General features: G+C 45.0%; 1 protein-coding gene across 3 annotated transcripts; it reads right to left on the reverse strand.

Annotated features, from left to right (window-relative positions):
- Positions 1-11,740: 11,740 nt before the first annotated feature.
- On the reverse strand, positions 11,741-15,146 carry LOC124029734 (signal peptide peptidase-like 2A). Of its 3 annotated transcripts, none has more exons than XR_006837834.1 (5): positions 14,354-15,146; positions 13,622-13,702; positions 13,383-13,542; positions 13,079-13,150; positions 11,741-12,278 (listed from the first exon to the last, which is right to left on the reverse strand). XR_006837834.1 is itself a non-coding variant. In XM_046341340.1 (4 exons), exons 1-3 carry the CDS (start codon positions 14,439-14,441, stop codon positions 13,412-13,414), a joined length of 300 nt encoding a protein of 99 aa, XP_046197296.1. In that variant the 5' UTR covers positions 14,442-14,509; the 3' UTR covers positions 11,741-12,278; positions 13,383-13,411. The 3 variants fall into 3 exon arrangements, 1 of the variants encoding a protein (XP_046197296.1); XR_006837833.1 differs by having other exon boundaries at positions 13,117-13,150; positions 14,354-14,509; XM_046341340.1 differs by lacking the exon at positions 13,079-13,150 and having other exon boundaries at positions 14,354-14,509.
- Between the last annotated feature and the right edge of the window lie 103 nt (positions 15,147-15,249).

A 15,249-nucleotide genomic window follows, 5' to 3' on the forward strand; every position in this document is an offset into this window, starting at 1 on the left:
GAAAATAATTCCAGGTGAAGCTGGTTGAGAGAAAGCCAAGAGTAAGCAAAGCTGTCATCAAGGCCAAGGGTGGCAAATTTGAAGAATCTCACATAAAAAATATATTTTGATTTGTTTAACACTTTTTTTGGTTACTACATGATTCCATATTTTTGAAGTCTTCACTATTATTCTGCAATGTAAAATAAAAATTAAAAATAACAACCAACCCTTCAATGAGTAGGTGTCCAAACTTTTGACTGTATAATATATTTATTTATGCTATAGTAGGTAGGCTTAGCGAGCGCTAGTCGGCTGTACCTGCACCAAAACTCCTGTATTTTTCATCCTATAGCTTGTTTTCGATCTTCTTTTTAAATGGTGAGTCAACATGTTTTCAGCTCTTTTATTTCCCTGGCTGATCAAATCTCGTTCTCATGCTCTCTTCTTGTCTCTCTGCAGCAGACACTCTCTATAGTGAGCAATATGTTCAGAACGCCAAAGCACAAAGTCACAGTATCGAATCGCAATATATAGAATTGTGACAATCGCAATACATATCTTATCGGCACCTAAGTATCATTGATAATATTGTGAGTCCCTGGCAATTCCCAGGACTATTCATTATGGTAAAACTATCTTCAATAGGATGGTGATATTATGATAACAGGAGAAGATTTGAATGCTTCAGATAATGAACACAGGACATCTTATTCATTCAGGTGGTCTGATGGTTAATAGTGTTAACAGAGGGTTGTTAGAGAGGCTTTGGTCCCCGCTGAGCTGTCTCCATGGTACCTGAGAATGTCAGGCAACAAAAGACTCAATTTAGATGCACTTTAAAGCCCCAGCCAGGAACACAAACACATCTCTCTCCCTCTACCTCTCCTCTCTCTACATCCCTCACTCGCTCTACCTCGTTCCTCACTCGCTCTACCTCCCTCCCCCTCTCTCTCTACCTCCCTCATTCCCCCCTCTCTCTATATCCCTCTCTACCTCCCTCGTCACTAGCTGTACCTTTACCTCCCTCCCTCTTTCTCTGCCAAACAGAGGAAGGGCTCTTTGTGACCACTTAGTCTTCCTGTAGGAAATTAACCAGCCCCATTTCCACACACAGTTGACCCTTTACCTTCTGACGACATGAGTCGGTTTCACAAAGCACCCAACTCCCCACCCACTCACCAACCCTCACGAAGCACCCAACTCCCCACCCACTCTCCAACCCTCACGAAGCACCCAACTCCCCACCCACGCTCCAACCCTCACGAAGCACCCAACTCCCCACCCACGCTCCAACCCTCACGAAGCACCCAACTCCCCAACCCTCACGAAGCACCCAACTCCCCACCAACTCTCCAACCTGTTACCCAGGTCAGAGGGCTGTGGCAGTGACAGAGAAAGGTGGCTAAATGCACACCACAGCCCTGGCCTGCAGCCCTAGTTAACCTCTCGTCTCCCACTCCTCTGGCCAACATGCCTGACTGAATTCCAGATAACATCTGGCCAGCCAACCAGCCTGTTCTCACCCTGATAATGAGTCTATAAACTGGGGGAGAGAGAAGACATAAGCATGAAGTAGTGGTGCTGGGGTGTTAATAACAAGAGACAGTTTATACTGTTGTTACCTGCCAGGCTGGCGGTCCAGGCAAGGCGCATGACAAAGCTGAGAATCTCAGGGTCAAACAGGAGAATGTGTAAAAGGCTGGTAGCCTATTGGTTAAGAAAGTTGGACCAGTAACTGAAGGTCGCTGGTTCAATTCCCAGAGCCGACTAGGTGAAAAATCTGTCGTTGTGCCCTTGAGCAAGGTACTTAACCCTAATTGCTTGTGTAAGTTGCTCTGGATAACAGCGTCTGCTATATGACAACAAAAAGTAAGTGTAAAAGAGGTGTTGAGTCATCTTCAGAAGGACAGTGTTGATTGAAAAATGCTCTGCGTTTTTTAAAGTTTTTTTACAATAAAGATAATTGAAAATGCTTCAAATCACCTTCCTTTGTCCTCTACGAGAGGCTGGGTGAATAGGCTTACCTCTCACATAAAGTGGTTTTACACACTGGCCTTGCCTCTGTAGCAGACAGACAGACCGCTATCTTTATCACCTCTAAATAGGCATTATTAATAATACTAAAACAAAGACAGAAGGATTAGGTGGACACACCACAAGGAGAGATAAGGAGATAACAGAGGGGAAGAACTACACTGAACAAAAATATAAAATGCAACATGTAAAGTGTGGGTCCCATGTTTCATGAGCTGATGAGATCCTAGAGGCTTATTGCTCTCATATTTTACACACATCCGTTTACATCCCTGTTAGTGAGCATTTCTCCTTTACCAAGAGAATCCATCTACATGACAGGTGACACATCAAGAAGCTGATGAAACAGCATGATCATTACACAGGTTCACCTTGTGCGGGGACATAAAAGGCCACTAAAATGTGCAGTTTTGTCACACAACACAATGCCACAAATGTCTCAAGGTTTGAGGGAGTGTGCAATTGGCATGCTGACTGCAATCAGCATTTTTGGACACTGATTATGGCCGATAACGCTAATGTACTAGAATTCAAGGCACACTTAACCAGCATGGCGACCACAGCATTCTGCAGCGATACACAATCCCATCTGGTTTGCCCTTGAGTGGAATATATATTTTGTTTTTCAACAATGACCCAACACACCTCCAGACTGTGTAAGGGCTATTTGACCAAGAAGGAGAGTGATGGAGCGCTACATCAGATGATCTAGCTTCCACAATCACACGACCTCAACCCAATTGAGATACGGAACATGTAGGCCCATGTAACTAGCCTGTCACAAGAGACAACAGGATACCTAGAGAGAGTAGGTACACGCTGGGGTGATGTTTCCCCCCGGTGAATATGTAGGATTAGCTTCCCCTCCTCCAATCAAATCAAATGTTATTTGTCAAATGCTTTGTAAACAACGGGTGTAGAGTAACTAATGCTTACTTACGGGCTCTTCCCAACAATGCATTCCCAACCTTAGCCATTAGTGAGGGACAGAAAATGAAAAACTGACCCCAAACTAGCATCTAAGGGCAACTTCAACATACACCAGTATTTGTATTTACTAAGGATCCCTATTAGCTGCTGCCAAGACAGCAGCTACGCTTTCTGGGGTCCAGCAACATGAAGGCAGTAATATACATTATAATACAATTTAAACATTAAAATACATTCCACAACACATTAAGTGTGCCCCCTCAGGCCACTACTCTACTACCACATACCCACAACACAAAATCCATGTGTACATGTGTGTATAGTGAGTATGATAGTGTGTGTGTGTGTCTCTACCCGGGTGGGAAGTGGCACGGCCCCACTTCCCACCCGGGTAGGTAGTGGTCTGACCCACTTCCCACCCGGGTAGGTAGTGGTACGGTCCATAACAGTTGCACAGTGGAGTCTACTCTAAGAGAACTATCCCTCTCCTCCCTTCATAATAAATCAATATTTATTGTAGACACCACCATAAACATGTCCTTAAATGTCCTGACTGCTCTTCATAAAACACCATAAACTACTTCCCTCAATGACCCAGAGTTGTAATACAACTCCAATCATTGCCTGACATTTTACAGCATTAATGAAGGTCAATAAGCTTGGACATTGGAAAAGATAAGATTCAGGCTGTCACTATGATTGATCCCATAGCTAAAGCAAAAAGTACTACAATCAACATGGCATAATAATGTTGTAATAAGTCCTATTACCACACAACATAATAATGTTATTTATATTAACTGTAGCTACATGACATGATAATGTTGTTAAAGTATCTATAGCTGGCTGTAGATGGCTGCCTCAAGCAGGTTAAACTCCCTCAACGTCAGCAGGACTAAGGAGCTGATGGTGGACCACAGGAAACAGGGGCTGGAGCTCACCCCTCCACTGGGCCACAGTGGAGAGGGTCAAGTTCCTCTGTGTCCACATCACTGAGGACTTAACATGGTCCTCTCACACCAGCACGGTGGTGAAGGCGGCACGGCAGCACGGTGGTGAAGGCGGCACGGCAGCACGGTGGTGAAGGCGGCACGGCAGCACGGCAGCACGGTGGTGAAGGCGGAACGGCAGCACGGTGGTGAAGAAGGCACGGCAGCACGGTGGTGAAGGCGGCACGGCAGCACGGTGGTGAAGGCGGCACGGCAGCACGGTGGTGAAGGCGGCACGGCAGCACGGTGGTGAAGGCGGCACGGCAGCACGGTGGTGAAGAAGGCACGGCAGCACGGTGGTGAAGGCGGCACGGCAGCACGGTGGTGAAGGCACGGCAGCACGGTGGTGAAGAAGGCACGGCAGCACGGTGGTGAAGAAGGCACGGCAGCACGGTGGTGAAGGCGGCACGGCAGCACGGTGGTGAAGAAGGCACGGCAGCACGGTGGTGAAGAAGGCACGGCAGCACGGTGGTGAAGAAGGCACGGCAGCACGGTGGTGAAGGCGGCACGGCAGCACGGTGGTGAAGGCGGAACGGCAGCACGGTGGTGAAGGCGGCACGGCAGCACGGTGGTGAAGAAGGCACGGCAGCACGGTGGTGAAGGCGGCACGGCAGCACGGTGGTGAAGAAGGCACGGCAGCACGGTGGTGAAGAAGGCACGGCAGCACGGTGGTGAAGAAGGCACGGCAGCACGGTGGTGAAGGCACGGCAGCACGGTGGTGAAGGCGGAAGGCAGCGGTGGTGAAGGCAGCAGCGGTGGTGAAGGCGGCACGGCAGCACGGTGGTGAAGGCGGCACGGCAGCACGGTGGTGAAGAAGGCACGGCAGCACGGTGGTGAAGAAGGCACGGCAGTGCGGTGGTGAAGAAGGCACGGCAGCGCGGTGGTGAAGAAGGCACGGCAGCACCTCCTCTTCCTTAGGAGGTTGAAACCATTTGGAATGGCCACTAAGATCCTTGGGAACTTCTACAGCTGCACTATGGAGAGCATCCTGACTGCTTGTATTACCATCTAGTATCGCAACTGCAGACAGAAGGTTGTGCAGACAGCTCAGTGCATTACAGGGGCGAGTCCCAGCCATCCAGGACTTACAGTGGAAAGAAAAAGTATGTGAACCCTTGGATTTAATAACTGCTTGACCCTCCTTTGGCAGCAATAACCTCAACCAAAAGTTTTCTGTAGTTGCGGATCAGACCTGCACAATGGTCAGGAGGAATGTTGGACCATTCCTCTTTCCAAAACTGTTTCAGTTCAGCAATATTGTTGGGATGTCTGGTGTGAACTGCTCGAGGTCATGCCACAGCATCACAGTCGGGTCGAGGTCAGGACTGACTGGGCCACTCCAGAAAGCATATTTTCCTTCTGCTCAAGCCATTGTTGCATCACCTAACGTCTGTTGAGCTTCAATTGGCGGACAGATAAGCCTTACATGCTCCTGCAAATCATCTTGATAACCTTGGGAATTCATTTTTCCGTTGATGATAGCAAGCTGTCCAGTCCCGGAGGCAGTAAAGCAGCCCCAAACCATGATGCTCCCTCAACCATAGTTGGGGATACAGATGGGATGATGTTTTGATGTTGGTGTGCTGTGCTGTGCCTTTTCCTCAACACATAGTGTTGTGTGTTCCTTCCAAACAACTCAACTGTAGTCTCTGCTGTCCACAGAATAATTTTGCCAGTAGCGCTGTGGAACATCCAGGTTCTTTTTTGCAAACTTCAGACGTGCAGCAATGGTTTTTCTGAACAGCAGTGGCTTCCATGGTGTCCTGCCATGAACACCATTCTACTTTAGTGTTTTACATATCGTAGACTCGTCAGAGAGGTTAGCATGTCTTTAGCTGACACTAGGATTCTTAACCTCATTGATCATTCTGCGCTGTACTCTTGTAGTCATCTTTGCAGGACGGCCACTCCTAGGGAGAGTAGCAACAGTGCTGAACTTTCTCCATTTATAGACAATTTGTCTTACCGTTCTGATGAACAGCAAGGCTTTTAGAGATACTTTTGTAACCCTTTCCAGCTTTATGCAAGTCAACCATTCTTAAACTTAGGTCTTCTGAAATCTCTTTTGGTCGAGGCATGGTTCACATCAGGCAATGCGAGTGAGTGTCTTTATTGGGCAAGGCAGCTCTAACCAACATCTCCAATCTTGTCTCATTGATTGGACTCCAGGTTAGCTGACTCCTGACTCCAGGTTAGCTGACTCCTGACTCCAGGTTAGCTGACTCCTGACTCCAGGTTAGCTGACTCCTGACTCCAGGTTAGCTTTTGGAGAAGTCTTAGTCTAGGGGTTCATATACTTTTCCCAACCTACAATGTGAAAGTTTAAATTATGTGTTCAATATAGACAAGAAAAAATACAATAATGTGTGTTATTAGTTTAAGCGCACTGTGTTTGTTGTGACAATGTCAAATTTATGCAGAAATCCAGGTAATGTCTTCACTATTATTCTACAGTGTAAAAATAGTAAAAATCAAGAAAAACCCTTGAATGAGTAGGTGTATCTAGTACTGTATATTTATCCTGCTACTGGTCACTATTACTCCTATTTACATGTATATTCACCCATCACACATACACTGACACTCTAGCACAACACACATCATTATACGGCTGCCATATTGTTTACTATTATTATTCATCCTGCTACCAGTCACTTCCTCCTGATCCCTGCCTACATGTACATATCAACCTTAACTACTCCACTATTCCTGCACATTGTAAATGTGGTACTGGCATTGACCCTGTATATAACTTACATTCTTCTATTTATTTATTTATTTTATTCCTATTAATTATACTATTTTGACATTGAATACTGTTGGGTAGGGCTGGCAAGTTAAGCATTTCGCTGTACCTGTCCATGTGACTAATCAAACTTGAAACGAAGCCAAGTGTGGAGCCATGTGAAAAGTCACGGGACAGCAGTGTGACGAGCCTTCAGTTCACACTCCCAGGGAGCCCTTGTAGGCATAGTAGTGTAATATAAGAGACTCTTCTCTCAGAGTGAATAAGGTAGAACAGGAGGAGGATAGCTAGTGATGCTACTGCTACTTCACAAGAACACTCCCGCCTTCACTACTATACTGTGTCACTGCGTGAAGTAGTGAAGGCAGTGATAACAGTCTATACACTACTTACTGTATATAGAACAGGCCAGACTCCTATACAGTAGTAGTCTCCTTTGGTCCATGATTAGCCCTCTAGCAAACTGACAGTCAGGGGTGCATTCCAGGGGCTTGCCCTACACAAGTTACAGTCCAGGTCCCATACATTTTAAATACATTTATTTGGGATGCAAAATTATTTGTAGATCAATGAGTTTTAAAAATGTTAAATCAGGTTGGTCGATCTTCGAGACAGTCACACTTACTCAGCATGTCTCTGCAGCGCTGGCCTGTCTGCAGCAGGGCTACGGTAGACCACCCTACTGCTACAACGTGCTAAGTGGCTGTAAGCTGAGGCATGTGACAGGCTGAAAGGGGACAGGGACTGAGGGAAAGGAGCAGTTCCATTGTGTCCCAATGGCACCATTGGGACACAATGGTGCCATTGGGACACACCACTACTATGTAGTACACTTTATAGGGAAAAGTTCCATTTAAGAGGCACCTAGAGGTCTTGTAAAAAAGTGATAGCAATGCATCATAATAAGTCATTGTAATGAATTATTCATGAACCTTCTGTGTCCATTACACTAACAAGGAGTAGCATTACAACAACCTGCATATGATGCAGAGGGAGAAAGAACTTTGAGTGAATGTTATCATTTGTGTTCTCTCACTCCATCAAGGAAATTACAGGTTCAGACAGGACTGGTTTTCCTACACCCAGTATTCAACCCACGGCCACCGCCATCAAGTCCTTCTTACTGAAATTATACTGAACAAAAATAAATGCAACATGCAACAAATATTTTACTGAGTTACAGTTCATATAAAGATATCAGTCAATTGACATACATGTTTAAGGCCCTAATCTATGGATGTCACATGACTGGGAATACAGATATGCATCTGTAGGTCACAGATACCTTTAAAAAAAAAAGGTAGGGGCATGGATCAGAAAACCAGTCAATATCTGGTGTGACCCCTATTTTCCTCATGCAGCGCGACACATCTCATTCGCATTGTGTTGATCAGGATGTTGATTGTGGCCTGTGGAATGTTGTCCCACTCCTATTCAATGGCTGCGCGAAGTTGCTGGATATTGGCGGGAACTGGAACACACTGTCGTACACCTCGATTCAGAGCATCCCAAACATGCTCGACGGGTGACATGCCTGGTGAGTATGCAGGCCATGGATGAACTGGGACAATATCAACTTTCAAGAATTCTGTACAGATCCTTGCGACATGGGGCTGTGCATTATCATGCTGAAACAAGATGGTGGCAGATGAATGGCACACAAATGGGCCTAAGGATCTCAGCACAGTATCTGTACATTCAAATTGCCATCGATGTGTCGTTGTCCGTAGCTTAAGCCTGCCCATACCCTAGCCCCACCGCCACAATGGGGCACTCTGTTCACAATGTTGACATCAGCAAACCGCTCGCCCATACAGCACCATACACGTGGTCTGCAGTTATGTGGCCGGTTGGACGTACTGCCAAATTCTCTAAAATAACGTTGAAGGCAGTTTATGGTAGCGAAATTAACATTCAATTCTCTGGAAACAGCTCTGGTGGACATTCCTGCAGTCAGCATGCCAATTGCTTGCTCCTCAATACTTAAAACATCTGTGGCATTGTATTGTGTGACAAAACTGCACATTTTAGAGTGGCCTTTTATTGTCCCCAGCACAAGGTGCACCTGTGTAGTGATCATGCTGCTCTTGATATGCCACACCTGTCAGGTAGATGGATTATCTTGGCAAAGGAGAAATGCTTACTAACAAATGTAAACACATTTTAGAGAAATAAGCTTTTTGTGTATGGAACATTTCTGCGACCTTCCATTTCTGCTCATGAAACCAACACTTTACATGTTGCGTTTATATTTTTGTTCAGTATAGAATGGACAGAGCTGTATAAAGGCCTTTGACACTTGCAAAAAAAATGATGTGTGGTCTAATGATCCCCTGTAGTCTAAAACAGATGGAAGTAGGACTGGTGTGGTTATATTGTTTTATTAAATGATGTTCTATTATATCGGGGACCATTTGCTGGTGTCCGTTCTATATCCTGTAGCCTGCATGCATTCATCTGGCCTGGTAAACCGCTGGACAGTGAACATATGCGGACTACAACAAAGCATCACACACAGCAGCATGACAACCAGACCACCGCGCACAATTAGTGACGCCACATGCAGCGTCTGTCTGTCCAAACCGCGAACCCGCGGCGACTTGACAGTGGCCCGATGTAGCCTGAAACTCTTCAAGAGATGCCTTTAAAAAGTCTGGTGTGTTTTCAGCGGACTTTTAGCGGTCTGATGACAAGCTGATCAGAAGCTTCAAACCATTATATATTGCTGAACTATGCTAGTCTGTGGTGGTTAGCTAGATGAGGAACAACCAGAGACTGATTCCCCTCGGGGGTTCCACAAAGACAGAAATTCGTAAGCTAATGTAGCTGGCTAAGCTATTGTTTAATGACAACATGCCATAGCAAAGACAACAATACCACGAGTTAGCGACACAATCTCTGATAATGTACGCAAAATGAAAACTAGTAGGCTAATTTTCTAGTTAGTCAAGACTGATAAATACAAGCCTTGAATGTTGGGTCCCAGTACTGTCTCGCCGGGACAATCATCTCCACCCCTTTTCTTGGAATCAAACTTTGTCAAGTCATCGCACGAGTGCACGCACGAGTTGGCATGGCTCTGCAGTCACATCGCTTTGTACTCAAGTCCGTTGGCGGACAGAGCTAACTGGAGCTGGCTCACTAGTTAGCATCTAACGCCATTGTGGATGGATGGTAATGCGAACGTTAGCTATCTTAACTACCTAGCCGCGGCATCGCTACTCAGCCAGCCGCAGTTTGCATTTCAGCGAACGTTCGGCCGATGCCTTTTTACTACCAATGCAAAAGGTGCCCAGATGTTTTACCCAGATGTCGGTGGCAAAGGCTAGCCACTGAACCATATCCAACGTTATTGTAGATAGATAGTTAAACAAGTACGCAATACCAACTGATCATGATCTTCTTGACAATCACGTAGCATGTAAATAACTGCCAACTACTCATATCTCCTTCCTCGACTCGCTCGATCCTCCGACCTGACATTCTAGAAGCTCACATTCTACCTCAAACATTCTATTGGATAAAAACCCCGCAGAAGAACACTTTGGTTGGATCTCGTACCATTCTTTTCACCGTTGAGACTCAGGAAGAGCTTCTCCGATGTCGTTATCCATCTATCGGCGGTGTTCTTTTCTGTTAGCCTTGGAAGGAAAGTCCAGTTGTCGCTGGTGAAATCTGCCCTAGCTGCAGCTCCAGCGGAAGGTTGCCTTTTCATAATTGTGCGACTCTGAACTGACGCCGCTGCGTGACGAAGCCAGCTGAGTCAGCCCCGAGTACTGAGCACGTCACATGGGGGGTCAAATACCTGAATATTGATCTATTATTTGATTGATTAATACCCGCAATGATATTAAAGCGTATTGCCATGGGATGAGTGTTTTGATAGGTATATTTTGCAACAGGCGTGTACTGTAAACAGGTTTCTAGGTCAATGTGGTAGATCTACATTCTTCTCATTCTCAATCTGACTGGTAAGTAGGCAATAAGTGGCAAGTCACCAGTAATAAACTACAACAGGCTGAAACATGACGAACTCCACAGATGAACCCCAAAAATAACATTTTGCAACAGTACAAAAAGCCACCTCCCTAACTCATTCTCCCTCTTTACTGTACTGTCCAAGTTTGATCTCTCCATCTCCCTCCCTTTCTCTTTCCCTGCTATTCTCGCCCTCCCCCTCCCTCTTCCCAGGCCTTCCTCCCCCACCCTCCTCACTCTTCCCAGGCCTTCCTCCCCCTTCTCTTCCCAGGCCTTCCTCCTCCTCACTCTTCCCAGGCCTTCCTCCCCCACCCTCCTCACTCTTCCCAGGCCTTCCTCCCCCACCCTCCTCACTCTTCCCAGGCCTTCCTCCCCTCCCTCCTCACTCTTCCCAGGCCTTCCTCCCCCTCCCTCCTCCTAGGCCTTCCTCCCCCTCCCAGGCCTTCCTCCCCCTCCCTCCTCACTCTTCCTAGGCCTTCCTCCCCCTCCCTCCTCCCAGGCCTTCCTCCCCCACCCTCCTCACTCTTCCCAGGCCTTCCTCCCCTCCCTCCTCACTCTTCCCAGGCCTTCCTCCCCCTCCCTCCTCCTAGGCCTTCCTCCCCCTCCCTCCTCCCAGGCCTTCCTCCCCCTCCCTCCTCACTCTTCCTAGGCCTTCCTCCCCTCCCTCCTCCCAGGCCTTCCTCCCCCACCCTCCCTCTTTCCCACTCTCATTAATGGGTACCATGGGCTCAGCAGTCAGTCAGTGCCTTTCCAAACTCAGATCACTAACTCAATATTTGCTCTGTCTAAAGTACCGGTGGTAACAAGTACAGGTACAGAGCCATGTAACACAGTGACCTAGCTCACAGGTGGACAAAGATATCTGCAAAGGGCCAGTGTGGGTGCAGGCTTTTGCTCCAGCCAGGCAGTAACACAGCTGATTCAACTTATACAGTGAGTTTTTGTGAGTTTTTGTTAGAGTCTATAATTATTTCAGTCAGTTATGTCATAGTTAACTGTGAGCTTTAAAAAGACATGAAGTGTTAGATAAAGTACAGGCCATAGAACACATAAGAACACACAAGAACACACAGAGCTCAAATCAGATTGGACTCATTTAAGGCAACAAAAGCAATCAAAGATTGTGTTTCTCAATAAAACAAACAAGTTATACAGAACACCCCAGAACAGCTGTTATCGAAGAAAAAATAATAATTATATCTTCACCTACAGTCTAACTTTGAATTTAAAATCCCCCAATACCTGCCAACATGAGTATTAAAGTGCTTTCTCAATAAATCACTTGCATCGTTTACCAAGGCAACACAGTTTAGGCATCATTTTAATATTATAGCCACTATTTAGCCACTGCATTCTTAGCCACTAGTAAGCCTCTCAAATTAAACTGTCTCACTGTCCAATCAACAGAGACCCACACTGTACAACCCTTACCCCTCCCCAGTATAAATCCTTATTGATTGATAGACGAGCTATAGTATTTCCCTTGCATCCCATGGATGATAAACTAGATGCTTGATTTGAAGAGTAGAAAAGAGCCCCTGCGATTGGTTTGTTAGTTGGCTCATAGATCAGCTGTAGTCAGCACTTTCTTCCTCCGCTGCCAGAGTCAGGTGTTCCATCTAGGAGAGGGAGTGGAGGAGAGGGAACAGAGAGGAGGACAGGAGTTTATCAGTATAAGACAGACATATGTCATACAACATAAAGCTTAGTCCAGTAGCCAACAGACAGTCTGCTTTGCACAGCTTATTCAGGAGGGTGAAACTGTACAGAACGTTGATGTAGAACAGACATTTATCTTTGTTGTCATAGATAATAGTCTATTGTGTCTGTTCTATGCATTGCATTTCTAACTGCAACGTTCTGAAATGTTCACCGTTCTGAACAGAAGCAAACCACAGGTTTACAGAAAGCATGATGACATGCACATGACAAAACATAAACAACAAACAAAGCTCCCACGTGGCAACTCCCTCTGAATAAAACACAGCTGCACGGGAAAAATTCAAACTCATAAAAACGTTATGAGATGGTTGTACTCTGGTTAGAAGAGATGGACGGCTGTTGGGAAAAAATTAAGGGTTGCAGACATTGACAAACAGACTAAAGAAATAAAACAATAGAAACAGACTTTCTAACCAAATTGTGTGTGTGTGTCCAAGCTAGAGTGAAATCTGTGGCGCCACTGGCATTTCCAGGACTCTAGTGACATCTTGTGATCACATCGGGTACTGCTGGTCAGAGTATGTAACATGATATTACACAACTGAAGTTGACATTCCAGTGTTATGTTTTGATTTGCTAAAGGTTTGAAGTAAAGGCTGAAAGGCTGTGTAAGAAGAAAACATAATGCTAGTCTAGAGACATAGGGTAGCTAGATGGCGGGGAGGATGCAGTAGAAGAGTGCGTGAGTAGCCCTTACTGGCCTCAGGGGTTAGAGGTCAGGGGGTGAAAGCACACCTGGCAGTAAGGGTTCCCTGGTGGAGTCCAACACCTGATGGAGATTAAATCATCATCATTACATCACACACTACTGTATAACAACCCTCCATATTAGAAATCCATGAGAACAAAAACATGTATAATCAAATTTAAATTAATTTCCTGAGTTGTGTGAATTCAAATTGAATTAGGCCCAAACCCTTTGAAGTTATGAAATATTCAATTAAATGTAATCAAATAAATAGAATCCCCACCAGCTAAGGAAAAGTGTCTTGTCCTCTCACCTCGTATGTGGTCCCGTTCCAGAACTGCCTCATCTCCCTCTCCTCCAGGCCAACAGTGCAGATCCTAGCAGGGTGAATGGAACCAGGTAGAGCAGGGCTGGCTGCCCCATCTTAGTCACCAACATCACCGCAAACGTCAAAACCATACCACACAGATAGGCTGGGGGAGGGGTGGAGAGGAGATGATCAACACGATGATGATAATGATCAGTAACATATTGATTATGTCCATGTGTTACCTATGCAGCAGCAGAAAAGGTAGATCTTCTTGGGGCTGTTGACCCACACATCAAACCTGCTGCAATAGGCCACAAGAAGACCTGTTGGACAAATCAGCAAACAGAATATATGAAGGTCTGAAGCTATCGTCCAATGAGAAGGCAGAACAGAAGGGTGTGAAGATGGAGCTGATACTGAAGCTTTAGATCGCACCAGGAAGAAAATTACCTTATGAACAGATCTAGGATCAACTTACACTCCACACATCCTAATTATAACCATTATAGAGGGAAGCATAATACTGACCTTAGATCATTGTCTAGAAACATGGAGCCATAGGGGTTCTGGTTATTGTTGCAAAGCTACCGGTAATTTACCAAAGTTACCAGAATCTTCTGTCATTTTGGTAATTAACAGGTAATCTATGGTAATTTTTCTGTGTCCATATTGTCCATGAGTTTCCAGTGGATAGACCATATGGTTCAAGAATAAAATGATTATAATAATGAGAAAAGCATTTCAACAACAATGGCATTTTTTTTTCAATTAACTCTGCAACTCTTCCAACTATTGACTTTCTTCACAACTGTCACCAGTTTGGCGCCAAAACATTGACAACAAAGACATATTAGCATAGTTAAATAAATAAGTTTACAGTAATATACCCCCCTTTGCAACCCTAGCTGTGGTCAAAAGTAATGCACTATATAGGGCATAGGATGCCATTTGGGATGCAAGTATGTTTATCTCACCTGGTACGATGATGTCCCCATAGCCCAGGATGGAGAACTGCATGCCACACAGGTTCTGTGTCCACGCAGAGAACCGTGGAACACGCATCACTACCGGGAGCTACCAGGGAGACACCACAGGCAACAGGCAACTAACGGTCAACTAATGATTAAATAAAAACCATCTAACACTCTGTTAAATAACAATTGACTAACAGTTAACTAAAGCTCAACCAAAACTAAACTAAAACTCAAATCAATCACAGAGAGACATACTGAGGATTCACTATGATAGATTCTGTATCAAAACCAATTACAGTATTTCCATTACAAAACAGAAAACAGACATACATGTAATGTCAATATGCCAACTGTCAAGCCGTAGTGTTTGTTAATGACATGAACATGAGACACACAGGAAAGCAATCAGTTCATCACCAAATCACACAACAAATATATCAATGTTTAATTCAATTCAGATCAAGCCCTCTCCTTATTTAAACACTTAAGCTACAATGCAATGACTTGAGATTGTGTAATATTGTATAATATTATCGTAAAGTTTGTTATAGCCAGGATTACTTGATAAAACTGAAAAACCCCTTGGCCCTACACACAACGAATCAGACGTTAACACAGCTGTGACATAAGAGCTGGTCATGTGACAGTTGGTTGGTATGTACTGTATGTTCTGTCTCTCAATTCAATTCCATTTCAATTTTAGGGTCTTTATTGGCATGGCAAACATGTGTTTACATTTCCAAAGCAAGGAACAATCTCCAATATTTACATAAATGCCCATTTATTCTTGAAGAATACATCTTATAAACACCTTATGAACTTAGTAGAACTGTCTTACCCCAGCATAACATAAATGGCTGTTTTACTTCATTGTTTTTAAACAATGTCTTTGTAAA

Source organism: Oncorhynchus gorbuscha, unplaced genomic scaffold (assembly GCF_021184085.1).
Source record: "Oncorhynchus gorbuscha isolate QuinsamMale2020 ecotype Even-year unplaced genomic scaffold, OgorEven_v1.0 Un_scaffold_7462, whole genome shotgun sequence".
Taxonomy (NCBI): domain Eukaryota; kingdom Metazoa; phylum Chordata; class Actinopteri; order Salmoniformes; family Salmonidae; genus Oncorhynchus; species Oncorhynchus gorbuscha.

Bases quoted from the DNA above. Each gene is read 5' to 3' on its own strand.
- LOC124029734 (XM_046341340.1), bottom strand. From the start codon at position 14,441: ATGCGTGTTCCACGGTTCTCTGCGTGGACACAGAACCTGTGTGGCATG. The intron at 13,703-14,353 runs GTGAGATAAACA...TTTGTCCAACAG, and splicing joins TGGGGACATCATCGTACCAG to GTCTTCTTGTGGCCTATTGC. The intron at 13,543-13,621 runs GTAACACATGGA...CCCCTCCCCCAG, and splicing joins CCTTTTCTGCTGCTGCATAG to CCTATCTGTGTGGTATGGTT.